Source organism: Corvus kubaryi, unplaced genomic scaffold (assembly GCF_017639235.1).
Source record: "Corvus kubaryi isolate FWS band 111438036 unplaced genomic scaffold, C.kubaryi_AGA036_p1.0 137, whole genome shotgun sequence".
NCBI lineage: Eukaryota > Metazoa > Chordata > Aves > Passeriformes > Corvidae > Corvus > Corvus kubaryi.
The window spans coordinates 4,881,991-4,897,542 of NW_024580671.1; the positions used below are offsets into that span (position 1 = coordinate 4,881,991).

At 40.7% G+C, this 15,552-nt stretch overlaps 1 protein-coding gene across 4 annotated transcripts in view; it reads left to right on the top strand.

The window, feature by feature from the left end:
• The window catches only part of PPP1R12A (protein phosphatase 1 regulatory subunit 12A), a 114,697-nt gene extending 110,570 nt beyond the window's left edge, over positions 1-4,127 (top strand). For all 4 annotated transcript variants that reach the window (XM_042017679.1, XM_042017680.1, XM_042017681.1 and 1 more), the window contains one exon: positions 1,692-4,127. Coding sequence is in view for 2 of the 4 variants with exons in the window: in XM_042017681.1 (XP_041873615.1) it covers positions 1,692-1,778 (87 nt within the window). In the remaining 2 variants the exon portion in view is untranslated. The remainder of the gene's footprint in view (positions 1-1,691) is intronic.
• Positions 4,128-15,552: the final 11,425 nt, after the last annotated feature.

Sequence of the window (15,552 nt, forward strand, 5' to 3'; positions counted from 1 at the left end):
GGCTGTTCCATTGTTTGCAAACACATGCATATTATCTGGATATGACCCCTGTCTTGGACAACAGTAGTTACTTTTTACAGCTTAGAAAACTTTTAAACAATAATGCTTGAAAATTGCAAAAAGATCACTTGTGTTGCCCAGTTTCAAACATAATGACATGATTTTTGAAAGTAATCAGAATTTTACAGCTCTTTTTGTTTTCAGAGCGCAGCTCTCACTTGACTATAATGGAAGCCTCCCTGTGACTCTCTAAAGAGCTCAGCTTAGGTGGCTTTCCTAGGCTCCACCATAGAGCAGAGTTGGAATCAAGGATAGCAGAATGATTTTTTCCTAACCGAATTGTAGAGACCACCTTTTTTCTTCTTATGATTTCTTGTCAACTTCCTTTCACATACTTTGGTATTTGCAAAGTATTATTGGGAAATAAACTAGAAATCTACAACCTCAGTCATTTTCGGTTCACCATTGTGTTTCACTGTGAAAGGGTCTGCAGTTCAGTGAAGTATGGACAGACGGAGGTGTATAAATGAAATCTCTAGTGCACAGTTAATTAACCCTGCATTTTTAAACTCTTCAGTTCTTTCTATTTCATTATAATGTTCTGAATATAATGGGATCGAAAGTATAATTTTCATATAAGTATAGTATAAAGTATAATTGAATAAAATGAAAACAAACTCGTGCCAAGAAAATAATGAAGAATAGGATAACAGGTGTTACCTAGGTTGGTAGCTGAACTCAGACTTCCTGCTTACACTTGCACTTGAGGTTACTGAGTAACCACTGCAGGAACAGGCTGTTACCTCCTGTGTAAAACCCCTGCTATAATCCATAGTGTAATTTAGCCATGAGTGTGACAGGCGGTTTGTTATCAGTATGTGAATGTAGATACGGAAAACTGCTGAGATTACTTCTCGTTTCTCTGGCAAGCTGAATTTTCCCAGTACCAACCTCTGTGCCCTGACTTGTCCTCCTTTCCTATCTGATCCTGTCCAACTCTCACCTCATTTGGCTTCTGCCTTGCAGCTTTTGTGCTTGTGTGTTACCCGTCTCCTGTGGCAGCCGTAACTTGCCATCCCCTAACCTGTCTGCCTGAGTATGCAGCCTGGTGTTGCTGTGATCTCTTTCAGTGATCTGATCTTGTGTGAACTATGCTATTCAGGGACATGATCTCAAATTACAGGATGTGTGCTTCAACATGAGTTTGGAAGTGGTTGGAGGATTAATGCTATGAGCTAACAAGCTGAATCACACTGTATTTGATCAGGATGAAATCATCCAAGAGCACAGTGGTAGAGATGCTTAGCCACAGCATGTTTTTTTTTAAATTCTGCAAGTGCAGTATAGACAAGCCTCTTTAAATTGTTGGTAATTTCCCTCTGCCCCCTTTCCTCCCCCCTGGAATTTGAAGTATTTCATTACTTTCCTTATGCTACTATAAATGCTTTTGTCAGAGGCTGGTCATCTGCACCACTGAGTTTTAGTGCATCTAGTCCAACCAAGCAAATGAAAACTTCTCATCTCTAGCCCTTAAATATATCATGCTAAAAGGAGAGATTTTTCTGAACTGCTGATATGAAGTGTGAGAACTGCCAAGATATTTAAGCTGAATAAAGATTTTTACTCCCAATCCTTGTCTAGTCTTGCTGCTTTTGTAACAGCAAATAACCATCATGTTTCATTTTTCATAGATGCTACCAGACTTGAAGGCAGACAACCAGAGGCTAAAAGATGAAAATGGGGCCTTGATCAGAGTTATAAGCAAACTTTCCAAATAAAGGGTTTACTACAGCAGCAAGTAACGGTATTGCACATCACTAGTAACTCCAGTGGACCATGGTATGGCAGTCACTGGAAGTGTGGGAAGATCCTTCGGAGACTGTCATTTTCAGATATCCTGCCAAACACCCTCTTACCTGTGTGTTTTTTGTATCAAGATCATTGTTTCTGTTAAAATGCAGCTGCTGAGAAGATAAAATGACTGAGAAATCTTGTTTACAGCCACAGCATAATAAGGAAAGTATTCAAGGCCAGATACGCCTCAGATATTTAACCAGTAAGCCTTAGTTGTACATAAACACTTTTACATCAACAAAAGCTTTCAGCTCTCACAGACGACAGTTACTCAATAATGTTTTTGTTGTGCCACAATTCCCATTTTTTTCCTATACTCAGTTTTTCTCTAAGATTTAAGTTTGGATTTTTTTTCCCTTCTAATTTTTCATGTACCAGATTTTCTTGTACAGTGTTTTCACAGCTTTACCATTTGCAGAGACCACACACCCTTTTAAATTACATAATTTGTGTAGCTAACTAGAGTTGTATTGTCCAACCACCTGGAACAGAGATGTTTGGTGGAACATTTGCTTTCACTGTTTGTGCAATATGCATTTATTTCCTATACAAAATGCTTTAAAAGTCAGTTGAAACTAGAAATATTTTAAAAGTCCTGTTTTCTGCCTTTATTGGTCACTTTAAAAAAAAAAGGAAAAAAAAGAAGTTTGTAGTGAAAGATGTTAGATCCTGTAATTGTCACATTCATTTGAGCAGGTACTGAGTGATGCTGTATATATAAATGTGTACTGGTTTGATTTTTCAGACCACCACGTGGCATGCTTGAATATATTTCCCTATTGCAAATGTCTGTTAATGCAAATTAGGCTATCCAGACTAGTGTGTTTAACAAAGTTCGTTAATTTTTATGGTATAAAGAATTTAGACATTGTACATTGTATGGAGCCCTATCTTTACAAAAGGTCTAAACTATATAAAAACTTTATTACCTTTTTGTCCCATTTTTTTTTTCATTTGATAGTGTTCACCATAATAAAAAAATGCATAAATATAACTGCTTCACTACATTTCACATACCTGTATTTATCTGAGTGCTGTCCAAAACTGTTGTGCTAGCCAAAGTAATGTACTAAATAATTTGAAAAGTATAACCCATTACACTCACAATAATGTTTATATGCACTGTTGTTGCCATGTGAGAAGGCATCCAATTTGATAACACCATCATGTCAGACCATTTTATACATTTCAGTGGCCTTTAAAAACAAAAAAGTACTTAAGTGAAGATCGTTTTTGTTAGAAACAGCTTTTATATTTTCACTAAACCATTCAAAATATGACATCCTATTGGCACATAGTTTATTGCCTAAAACCACTGAACAGATCAGCCATTAAAACAAATTGTACATTGTAAAGCTTGTAGTAGCTATTGTATTCTTGATTATATTGTATACTACATTAAATGTGAATTTGTACCCCTTCATTTAAAAAGGTCATTGTGTTCTACTGCCTACTTGGGTGGGGGGAGGGTTAGCTTTACGGGGGTGGGATATGTTTTGGTAAGGAAGACATGATGTCCTCTCTCTGTTGATTGGTTTTTTGAAGATGTAAGGTTATGCTCTTACTACCAAGCTCAGGATTTTTGATTTTAAAGGTACACGGATAGTTTGAGATATCTTATTGTAATTGATCTGTATGAGAGGTGGGTCTGAACCATAGGGACTTCCGTTGTCTTATGCTAACATAAAATAAAGAATTGAATGGCTGCAACGTATTGAGTTCTGTTACAAGACAGTTAGGCATATTCTGGATTATATTTGGTAAAGTTTGGGTGCCTGTGAATGATTAAATACGTGTTTCTAATATTTTAGTGTTTTATATTTAGGTTATTTATTCTTTATATCTAAAAAATGAATGGCTACTGTGCTATATTGATTTTATTGGTAGTACTGAGCAGACCTTGTATCTGCATGAAACTAGTTGCAAAACCCACTATTTTGGAAAAAAAATGTATTTTGACATATACAAATAAAATGAATACAAAATATTTTAAATGTGTGAAAGTTTTACTGATAAGACATTGAAATTTGTTATGAATTTAAACCATGTTATAAGTTTGCTATTTAAATTCTTTGGTGGGCATTTTTCATTCATTGCGTTACTTGGATGCAAGGTTCAAGTACCTTTCAAAGATTGTAATCAGATTGTGATTATTTGCACATCATTGTACATGCACATCTGTAAATGCAACAGTAAAAATGCCATATTTATGCAATCTGTAACAACTTGGACAAATGTTTATATATTTTACATAAACCTGTCTGTGTGCAGAATCTGAGAACCATTTTTTACGTGATATTAACCTAATCTCACAAAGCAACTGCTAAACTTGTGTCACTGTCTTATTGTTCATGATTGTGTCGAAGATCCAATACATCCCCAGAAAATTCAGCTACAACAGAGAGAAAAATGGGTCATGGAAGACTATTTTATTATTTTGGAGACTGTTTGCATGCAAGGAGTATATTATTGCTGGCTGGTGAACAAGCTTCCTTAAATGACTAATGCCTTAAATGGTAATTCAGAACAGCATCTTAGATTTTCAGGGCACTTGTCACAGTGTGGAAAGGGATCTCTGTGTCCAGAATTAACATCAAATATGGAGGCATGGAAGAAGCTGGTGTGGAGAGTGAAGAGGCAAAGTGCCTGCCCAGAACCAGCTCCAGCCACGGAGGGAGCCATAACCTGAGGAGAGGAGTGAGTGCGGGTGGGATAGCAGCACGAGCACCCAAGGGGGAGGAGAGGGCAGGAAGCATGGCTGCATAAGGACTGCTTGACCTTAATGGCTCCCAACTATAGCAGTTACCTAGAAGAAAAAACTCAGGAGCTGGAATTTCATTTTTTGCCCACCTTGTCTCCCTTATAAACAATTTCCTCAGAGCCTTCCTAATTCCTACAACATACGGCTTTCAGACTTCTACTGTTTCCCCAAAAGAGAGTTACAATTCATAGTGTGCAGGTCAGTGCATTTGTTTACTCAGCACCGAATACAAAGTGTGAATCTCAAGATACACTCATTTAGAAATACTGTCCATGCTACACTTGGGTTGTGCTCATGTGAACATTAAACTGGTGGGTGGTTAATCTTACCTGTCCAGTAACCCTGGCCCCCGTTCATCTGCTGCCGTAAGAGCAGATGGGTTGCCATACAAGGGTCCTGTCATTTCTGTTTTAGGAATGGTTACTTACATGTTTTAGACAAGGAAAAAGGCATGCTTTTGGGTTTCTGAAGATACCTGCCTTAGGAGATGTGCTGTGAGGGAGAAATTTTAATTATTTCACCTCTATCATACATAAACAGACTCCATCTGAGAAGGCTCCTATCCCTGCTATCTGGCATAACCACGAGGTTTATAGTCAAGTGTGCTGCCATAATGCCAAAATACGATGGTAGACAGAAAATTTACACCAAAAAAGAGTAGGGGGTGAGGAAGAAGTATGCTGTGATGTCAGACTAGAAAAGGCAAGACCATGTTAGAAAATTAATGGTTTGCACGATGGCATCAGAACAAAATTGGCCTGAAGTCAAGAGCTGAAGGCCACATCTCATCCAAACTCCTGAAGAGAGAAATGTCCAGTGCAGCCAACAGTATGAGTTATGGCTTGCTGCTGGCTCTTAACACTGCTCAAAGGAGGTACTAGTTTATTTTTAAATTAAATGACTGTGAAATAATCATTACATTGACTTATACTTCATCTGGTGATCCTGGAAGTGTCTTGATTCCCACAGCTAGCACTTTACCATTCTGCTATGACCATCTTGAGGTATTACTCATCTCAGTAGCACTTCAGCTCCTCAAGAAAGGACCATGCACCCTTTTGTCTCTGCCCTGTTGCTTGTGGTCTTGTGGCAGAAGAATAAATGGAGGTGGCCAAATCTGCCACGTCAGAATGTGGTGCAGCTATGGGTCCTGGGAAACTCCATCTGGACCTCCCTAGAAAGAAGAATGGGCAAGGGCTCTTGGCAGCTGAGGCCTCAAGCCTGTGCAGTATGGGATGTGTAAGCAGCCTCATTTTTACTTACACTAAAAGTCACTTTTCCCCTCTTAGTGTAGTAGCTTCAGTTTCTCTAACTTGACATGGTACAGTGTGGCCAGTAGATAATGATGCTTTAATTGTGCAGCTGAGAGATTAATAATGTTTTATAGATGAAATTCAATGGCCAGTTACAATCCAGAGGACTGTCACAGCAAAGCATGACACAAATTCACTATATAAGATACATTTAAAAAACCCCAACGAAACAGCAAACTCCACAGCCATACAAACATTACACAGGTTTTTTTTTGGGGGGGGAGGCTACTTTGAGAGACAATTGTGAAGAAACAATTGTCACTGCATTGTGGAGGGTTGCTTTCCCACTTGCTTTAAATCTTTGAGCAGTTCTGTTGCAACTCTGCTGGTCACCTGTGAAATTACAGGGGGTTTTTCCCACATAGGGATAGCCAGTCTGTCTGCTGGGTAACAGAAAAAATGCTCTTAAGTTTTTCAGAAGAAGTTCTTGCTATTCATGGTTATGTACACGCTGTTACATTTAGCTATGGTGATTCAGCTTCCTCAAGTTCTTAAATCAAAGCCACTAATAACATGAGTGAAAAAATGCTGGCAACTGGAGTTACTTGCTTTACATTTGATTGCAGGAGCAGCAGTGGAGCTGGTTAGAGAATATAGCAAATAATACTGCGCTCAGCCTCAGTACAGATGTAAAGTAAGACTAGAACAGTCCTAAAGGTGACTGCAGGTTCCTGCACCAAAGAGAGAATTAAAAAGCAAAACAAAACCTCCCAAACTCACAATTAATTGCTCACTTTAAAGGGAGAGCTGCTGCCATACTGATGAGGTAATCGGCTATTCCTGCTTGTGTCAGCACCTCCCCATTTTGTATCACTGATTAGATAGGAAAAGTATGTAGCCTTTAGAGAAAGGAGGAACTGTTCAGTTCTTTCATCTGAAAACATCACCTGTTGGATGTCTAATGTTTCTCATCTGGCCCAGGGACAATTACAGCAGGGACAAAAGCCCACATTCCAACTCTAATTATTTCACCCTTCTTGCCTGGGTTCTACACGTCTGCTTTGCAAACCTATTCAAGCTTAGCAGAAATAGTTAGCCAAGACAGTGCGATTCATCTTCTGGTGTGGTCTTTTCCCTTTGCTTTATTTACTGGAGAAGAAAGAAAAAAATGCAATCAAGTATGGTGGATGGTGGGAAAGAACCCATTTATTTTGGTACCATCTGCCTGTGCTCCCCCATTCCTCTACAGAGTCCTTGGAACAGAGACTGACGGGGATGAATTGCTCGTTGAGCAAACCAGGACCTGCCGCACTGCCTCGGGTGGGACCCCAGCACGGCTGGCTGCTGCGCCTCCCCCTGCCCCTCATCTCTCCCCAGACAGAAAATAGCCCTGTTGCCTTTGTTTGTGGCTGCTTATATACCCGTTTTAATGATATCTCTAATTCCAGAAAAGACAGGCCTGATTGGAGGGAATTGCTGCATTGCAGCTAAAATGAAGCTACTGCTCTCTGTGTGGGGTTACGTGGGCCTATACCCCAAGTCTGCCAAATACAAGAGCATGATTTTTTACATCAGCTGGTACAAAATACACATTTACACAAAATTTACACAATATACACATCTTGCCACACAGTCTAGTCTCTGCCCAGAAAGAAGATTTAATGAAAAACTTCGTTTAAAAATAAAAATCCACATTTATATCAACTGCAGATACTGTGGGTGATTCTTCAGCTGTTAGCAGCTCACCTCTCTATTTTCAGCTGTATGAAAAGCAGCAAATTAGACTAAGTTCTTTCCTCCCACTTAACCCATGGCTATTGGCGATGCATTATGTTAAGTAATTGCCCAGTAATGCAGCCTCAGCCACTCTTTGTGCTTTATGAAAATAAGAGAGCATTCACTACAGGCTTTTATGATGCTTTTTTAGTCCCGTGCGTAAAAAAGGCACAACTCGAAAGTATAAGGGGTAAGGAGCGGAAGCGATACTACTGAAGCGCTATTATTACTTTACCAGTGTCTGCCTAGAAATAATGACACCGAGATAGGTTTCCAGCCCGTGGAGGAGCCCCGGGTGCCGAAGGGCCGCTCGCGGGCGGCGTAGCCGGGAGGTGGCACCAGACGGCTTCGCTTCTCCCGGGCTGCTCTGGGGCTCCTCCGCGGCTCCCTCTGGGCTCCCCCGGGGCTCCTCCGGGGCTCCCGCAGCTTCCCCGCAAGGCAGCGGCCGCCGTGTCGGCCGGCTCTGGCCAGGCAGCGAGGCACGGCGCCTAAGCCCGCTCCCTGTTGGTCTTAGAGGGCAGCACCTCTTCTTCACCTTTCCCCCCGCTTTGCCCTCGACACCCGTACGTAGGAATGGCTCAAGCCACACACAGTGCCTGGAGGAAACCCTGCCTCTGATGTAAACTGAGCCAGGTCTAGTACGACCGATGAAGCGTAGCAGAGAACAGCAATCTCAAAATTCATCGACACAAGGAACGCACTGGGTTAGCCTGAAGGAGGCAAGGACTGCTTTTAAATATCTTAAACTGAAAGCCTGCGAAAGGAGCTTGACACCCTGGGAATGGCAGAGTGCGCTTGGCTCGGCTGGTGAGCTGAAATCCACCCCATCAGGAGGCAGAAACTGTAACCCAAGGAGGGCTGGCCAGTGAGTCTGGCGGGACGGATCCGTCTGGATGCGGGCAGGGACCCACTGCACAGTGAGCACTCCCGTACTGAGTGAAGACACAGATTGGAAGAGGCACCGCGCACCACAGGACAACCCTGCTGCAGCTAAGAGGGACAGCAAAAAAGTAATCCTCCATATCAAAAGTTGTCAAATCAGCGGTTCATAGCAGCACTGCACATGGCTGAAATGCCGAAACACTGGTTAACTCCTTCTTGCTCAGCCCCCTTTCAGTATCATCTGTGTGTTGCTTCGCTGTATGACCAGAGCGTTCTGCATGCTGTGTGTATGAGGTCCTTCTAGTTCTCCCTTCAGTCTCTTCTCTGGTGCAGCACACTGTGCACACTCGTATCCTTCTCATCTCCTCAGCCTTTTCTCCTCATTTCTGCATGGATGGGGTTCTGCCCTGTTTCCAGGCCACCATATATAATTATTTTCTGTGCAAGAGAGGGCTTTGAAGTCTAATTACATTCCCTGTTATCCCTGGTGATAGCCATAAAAAACCCCAGAAGTCACTTCTCCCCCAGAAGTCACTTCCCCTGGGACCTAGAGCACTGTCTAAATTTCCCTTTGTATGGGGAGTGGCACTCAGGATTGCTACATGCAGTCACTGACTGCAAGAACTCCTTCATATTTTACTAACAAGTCACTACAAGCTTACCGACATGCCACAGCTGCTGGAGAGAGCAGCTTCTCCTCCATCTCCTCCTCACCTCAGCTGTCGGTTTTCTCAGTTGCTCCTGAGTGCCAGCCCTACCATAGAAACTCCCCTTTGGACATTCAGATCCCAGCACTCCCATTCAGTCCTTCTCGTACTTGCTGCCTGTTTCTGGCTCCTCAGACCACCTCCCATCCTTCAGCTTGCTTCTTGCACTTTCTACTAATTTGCCACTTCTCTCTCCTGTTTTCACTCCCCCTGCAGACCTCATCACTGGTTACTTCTTCCAGAGCTCCTTACTCCACAGTCCTGTCTTCCATTGAATTCTCTGCTGTCCACAATTCCTTGCTCCACAAGTCCAGCAGCCTCAACGCTGCATGCTCTCCCACTACCCTTTCCTTGCACTGCCTTATCCTGAGCTTCTTAGATCCCTTATGGTTTCAAAGACCCCATTAATCTTCTCCTGACCACTGGATCTTTTTTTTTCACTGATATTCTAATCTTTGCCCAGCAGGAATGTCTCTGCCCAGTCATTGCGTTCCCACCTACCCTTGGTAATCTCTAATGCAAGGGGGTGGTTTTACTATAAACTAAGCCCACTCCCAAAAGTCACCTGTTTCTACTCATTCCAGTTATTCCCCTCCTCAGGAATCAGCACTAATTTTGATACGCTCGTTTCCTGTTTTATTCCTCCATACGTCAAAACAGTTTCCAGAGTGAAAGGTCTTACACTTCTTTCTTGTTTTCAACTCATCAAGGTGTTTGCAGGCAAACCATAATTCACTACTTTTTAGTTTTCTTTCATCTCTTTTTGAGCATCTTACAATAAAGCAAACCCATAAGGGGATGCCTGTTGGGTCCTAATGCTAGGGAATTAATAAATTGAGCATTGGCTATGGGTTTGCTAAAGTAGGCAGCTTGTCTCTTTCAGGTAACTTTTTAACTTAAAACTTCTTTTTAATATGGATGTAAAGCTTGTCATTTTGAAACAGCAAATCCTGTACTGTAAGCAAATCACAACATTTGTTTTTAAGCATGTCCACATTTTTTTATATAAAGTCATTACAATGGCACATAGATTTTGTTCCAATTTTCACAGTCGCAAACTTTCACCCTAAATGTTTATAGCATGGCCATGTATCATTGAAATAAATTTTGTAATATAAAATATCAACAAAATTTTAACAATAGGAACTATATTTTACTTATGTTTTTTAAACGATTCGCTTCCTTTGTAGTCTATTTGGTTTCATACACACTGACTCTGAACTCTTCCAAGTGCTTCCCCCTCCTCTGCTTACACTCACTTACACGTCACTGCCATTGATTGATTGTTGTTTGTGTTTGCTTTGGACACTTCCAGATGATTGCTACTAATAACCAGTACTAAATTCCTGAAATATCTGCCTGATTCCCTTTCCAAGGCAGCTTCATTATGGTGTGTCATATGAAGCACAGTAGGCCCTAGAAATATTGTGCTGCAGGAGAAAAATAATCTCCAAATGAAGGGATAGCTCAAACAAAGCATTGTAAAAAGCCATCACACTCAATTCTGTATGCATCATCTACTGCATTTCAGCAAAGGCCAAGCTTCTTAGTCAGCTCTCTGAGGAGATCCCTCAGCCTTAACTATGATTCTTTTGGGGCATAGTTTTGTGCTCACTGGACTTTCCTACTCTGTGCAACTCATCATCTGAACGAGGTTAGATCAAAAGGATGAGGTATAACAGTTTAAGCAAGAAGTACACAGTGACAGTCAAGAGGCCTAATTAATTTTTACTGACTTTGTATTGGTTCATCAAAAAATCAAAATAATTCTTATGAGTTAGAGTGCTGTTAATTAAAAAAAAACCAAAACAAAACCAAACCACAACACAACAGCCCTGAAGGATTAGGAACTGTAACCAATACCAACAAGACAAGACTGACAATGAGCCAGTAACCACTGGATTTGGTTTCTAATTATTCATTTGCCTGCTTACATTTGGAGATACAGAAAGACAGGAACAGAATTGTCTTTGGTGTAGACCAAAAATCTGCTTAACAGTGTTCTAAACTTATGAGCTAGCTGCATAGAGGTCACAGAAGTATCTTGAGTTGGAAGGGACTCATAGATCTTTGAGTCCAACTCCCTGTTTCTCTCAGGGAACTAAAGCAGGCGTATGGTCAGAGGGTGCTGTCTTTAAGAAGAATGAATAGGCTCCATAGGTGCTGGAAACATCATAAAAAGGAACAAAGGTGGTGTTATTCAGATAACTTAAAGTTATCTTATAAGGGTACTTTACACCTATGATATTATTTCTGTCATATGGACAGGTACAGTCAGCTCTTTATTACCAAGGTGATAGACAGTATCTTAGATGAAACAGCAGTTGGATAATCTGGCAGCCTCTCCACTAATGAAGTTGATGGCAGGCCAGCTCCCCAGTTAGGGTATTCCTAAGAACTCAGGACTCTAGAGGACAACATGGCACAAAGACAGGCTCTAGAAAACACCTAAGGCTGGCTTACGTTCTGTAAGACTAAAGAGCTCTCCTTGTGAAGGAATACAGAGAGAGCAGAGCATCTCTATTTGTTCCCAAAAGGGCAAGTCTGGAGCTGGACTAATAAACCAGCATATGGCCAAGTCCAATGCCTCTGTGTCATGCTCCCTGGTATTCCTATGGCAAGGAAGCACAGGCATTCTGAAGGAGCATTTTAGTTCAACAGACTCTGTGCTGCTCAACTATCTCTAGGTGGTATCGTATCTTAGAAAATTTGTCCCAACGCAAGTGACTTTACATTTACCTACACTGAATTCCATCTGCTACTTTATCACTGCCATTCACTTTGGCAATTAGCCATTTTTCACTTTCTCAATTTGTGGTGTTTCTTTCCAATACTTTAATTTTGATGGATCTGTCATAGTGAAGAGCTCTGCTGCAAGATGCTCCCTAGGCTCCTTCACAGTAGGGAAAACAATTTTAAAAAGTGCTTATTTTGTATGGTGACCATATCCTGGCCCTGCTGATCTGCCATGAGGGGAATTGCTTCTATGCCTTTTGCAAACTGGTCCTCAAGCATACTTACAGCCTGCCTTACAGCATCCACCTTTTCCTTCCTTCTTTCCCAAGCACTGTGAGGCTCGTCAGCATCAGCTTTTTTTTCTACCTCCTTATATCTCGCTGTTTAACATTTTGGCTCTGTGTCTGTTTTTCCCTATTCCTCAACAAGTTGCTCTAGGGCATACTTTCCTGGTTCACTGTTCAAATCTGACCCTCCAGAGTACCTGTTTGGATGAAAAAAAGAAGTACCATGGTTGCTCAATAAACTTTTTCAAAACTATGCTGGCTGAACCTCACCACAAATAGCAAGGAGTAGTAAGACAAGCCAAGTCATTGCTCTATACCCTCATGGTGCAGGACAGGAGCAGCAGCAACAGACCATGACAGACTGTGAACTGTGGCAGAAAACATTCTCATCAGACTTTTGAAGTAATCTGCACAGATAATGAATCCATTCCCATCCCCACTGTCATTCTTATCCAACAACTGCCAGCTGGAGACAGATGGCAATCTCTGCATTAATTTTTCATACTGTAAGATGAAGTACTTAAAAAAAAAATCAAGCAAACTTCTGTCAGTTTGTTTTTTGCCTTTTGACACAGCATTCTTCCATCAGCCAGATGAATAAACTTTGCAAGAAACAATACTAGTTTGTCTGTAAAACCAAACTAGTTCAAAGAAACTACATAGTTTTTTGGTCAAATGATAGCAGACTTCAAGAATGGTAACACACATACAGAAACCAGATTAGAAGATGCACTTCAGGACTGATCTTGAATGCTAATGCTTCCTGATAAATCCAGATATTTCACAAAGCTCTGTTTTATTTACACTCAAGATTTCAAACTGGACGCTAGCACTTAAAAAAAACAGGGTTTAAGCATCCAATTCAGTAGCACAGCAAATAGGATAAAATTGGCATTTCATTAAAAGCAAGATTGTCAGATTGTACAAGTTTGCAGACACAAACCATAAGAAAGCAATGCAGTTAAACCACTGACTACAGCGACTAGAACATAATGAGTTGTTAGAACCTTACAGAGGAAAACCTTGCCAGAAGGTTAGCACTATGGCACCAATCTGTAGTGAGGGGAAAAAAGAGAATAATTTAATTAATTTCTAAAAGAAAAGTTGAGGAAATGAAAAATCCGCTAAGCCTCTCAGAACAGTGTGCATAGCTCAGAAGTAGCAGAAAGTGGTATTAAATTGAAAGGGATAGCAGTTCGCCTGCCTTTAGACAAAAACACAAAACCACCCATGACCATTAGCAATAACAGGTTAAAAAAGAGGAGTCTATGCTTGAGGATTATTTTACTTTCAGGGGAGATTTGACATTAGAAATGTCATGGAGCATAGGTAGGGAATTTGCAGGAAGATTAGATAGAAGTTACAGCCAGAGATTTAACATGAAAGGTTTAAAGAAAGGTTTTTGAAATTTTATGGACAAAAGGAACAGATTCCTACAAAAAGATGGCTGTAAGATTTCACTGAGTCACAGGAATTTTAAGCAACAGCATTTCTGGATGGATAGTGCAGAAATAATTAGGTAGATGGGTTAGTTAGGGTACAGTGATGTGGGTGAGGATTATCCAGCAGGTAAAATTTAAAGCAGCAGAGAGGGAAAGTTTAATGGGACAGCACCAGAGCAAGCTAAACAAACCTAGTTTAATAAAGCATGAGCAATAAAGCAGGTAGAACAAGTATGTGACTGAAAAAGTTTGGATTGGGAGAAGAAAGATGAATGCTGAGTGAATGAACTTCAAAGGGGATCAGATATGGGACGCAGTAGACAGGTGCACTAAGTGGAAGCGTTTCATGGAAATTCAGGTAATAGGCAGAGGGAAGGTAAAGTCTGGAGCAGAAGGAAGAGCCCGTGTTTGAGAATCAGGCAGGTGAACATAGTAAACTCAACAGAGACTTTGGGGAGAGATGCTGAGGAGGGTGAGATGGAGGGAACGTTTCAGTGCAGAACATACAGGTATGTGTGTGTATGACAAATGTGTGCTAGGCTCAGAGCATAACGGTAACAAGTAAACAGATATTGGGCAGGAATTTGGATGTTGTCCGTAACTTCCTCAGCCATTAATATGTTATTATGTTCTCTATTTTATTTTCCAGCCCTTGAAAATTGCCACTTCAGAAAAGATTACGGCTCAGATAAACTTTCAGAACCTTAATACAGTTGGATAATTTGGTTGAATCTCTAGAAGAAATGACAAAGATCTCAAGCAGTTTGCAACCCTTTACAAAGGAGGCAGCTTTGAAGTGCCCAACCGCAAAAGGCACTTCATTTCCTTGAGATTTTAAGAATGAATTATGGGTTTTACTCTAAATTGAAAAATGAAGTATTTTTTTCCATGGCAAAGGAGATCAAGATCATCCTACCCAATCCTGGTGGTAATTTTACCTCTAGGGAAGAATCTCATTCCAGAATATATAAAAACCAATATCTTAAGGCTTAAAGACCCTTATCATTACGCCAGTTTCAAACATAGCTAATAAAATGAATTGTATTTCTAGGACTTAAGAATATCCTGAAGATTTTTTTCCTTTGTAAGAAAAGAGAAAAGTGTTGTTCTAAAAATGTTTGCAAGCTATTAGGCTTTTCTCCCTTGTGGCAGAGGAAAACATGCAGCGTGATACTTAAACTATTTGGGACTTTATCCCTGAAAGCTCTCCAGCACAGACAACCTTATTGAGATGCAAACATCTGACAGTCAGCATTTTTGTATTGGGCACTTAAGCCCAACCTCACTCACCACAACATAACTTCTGTTAATTTATAACAGACTAAGGCAAACAAAGCCTTTTTGGCACAAAAAAACCCAAAAAACAAACCCAACCAAAAAAACAAACCTCACAATGTTTTTTACAGTAGAGGAAAAAAAAAGTCCAACAGATTAGATGCAGCTAAAGCCTGGATATGTCAGCTCCTACAAATAAGAAAGGTGGGCATAGAGGATGTGAAGCGGGGCAGGCACATCTAAGCCTTCCTAGCTGCTACAGATTGCCACAGAGAGAGGGGCTCAAGGAGCAGCTGGCATGACCTGGGGTAACTGAGAACCATGGGTGCCCTAAGAACTAAAATATGTTGTTATGTTTCTCAATATACACAACATGCTGTAAGTAACAACTTTTTAATCTGACTTTTTTGCTACTATTTGGCCAGCTGTGCTGCTCATGGTGTGTAATAGTGAGGGCGAAGTACTATTATTGTTAGTTACATGATTCTCTCAAGCAAAGCTCTTCACTGTATAAATGAAAAAAAATTACAGGACAGGAAAGACAGGAACTCATATCAGAAATCTTTTATGTTTTCCAGA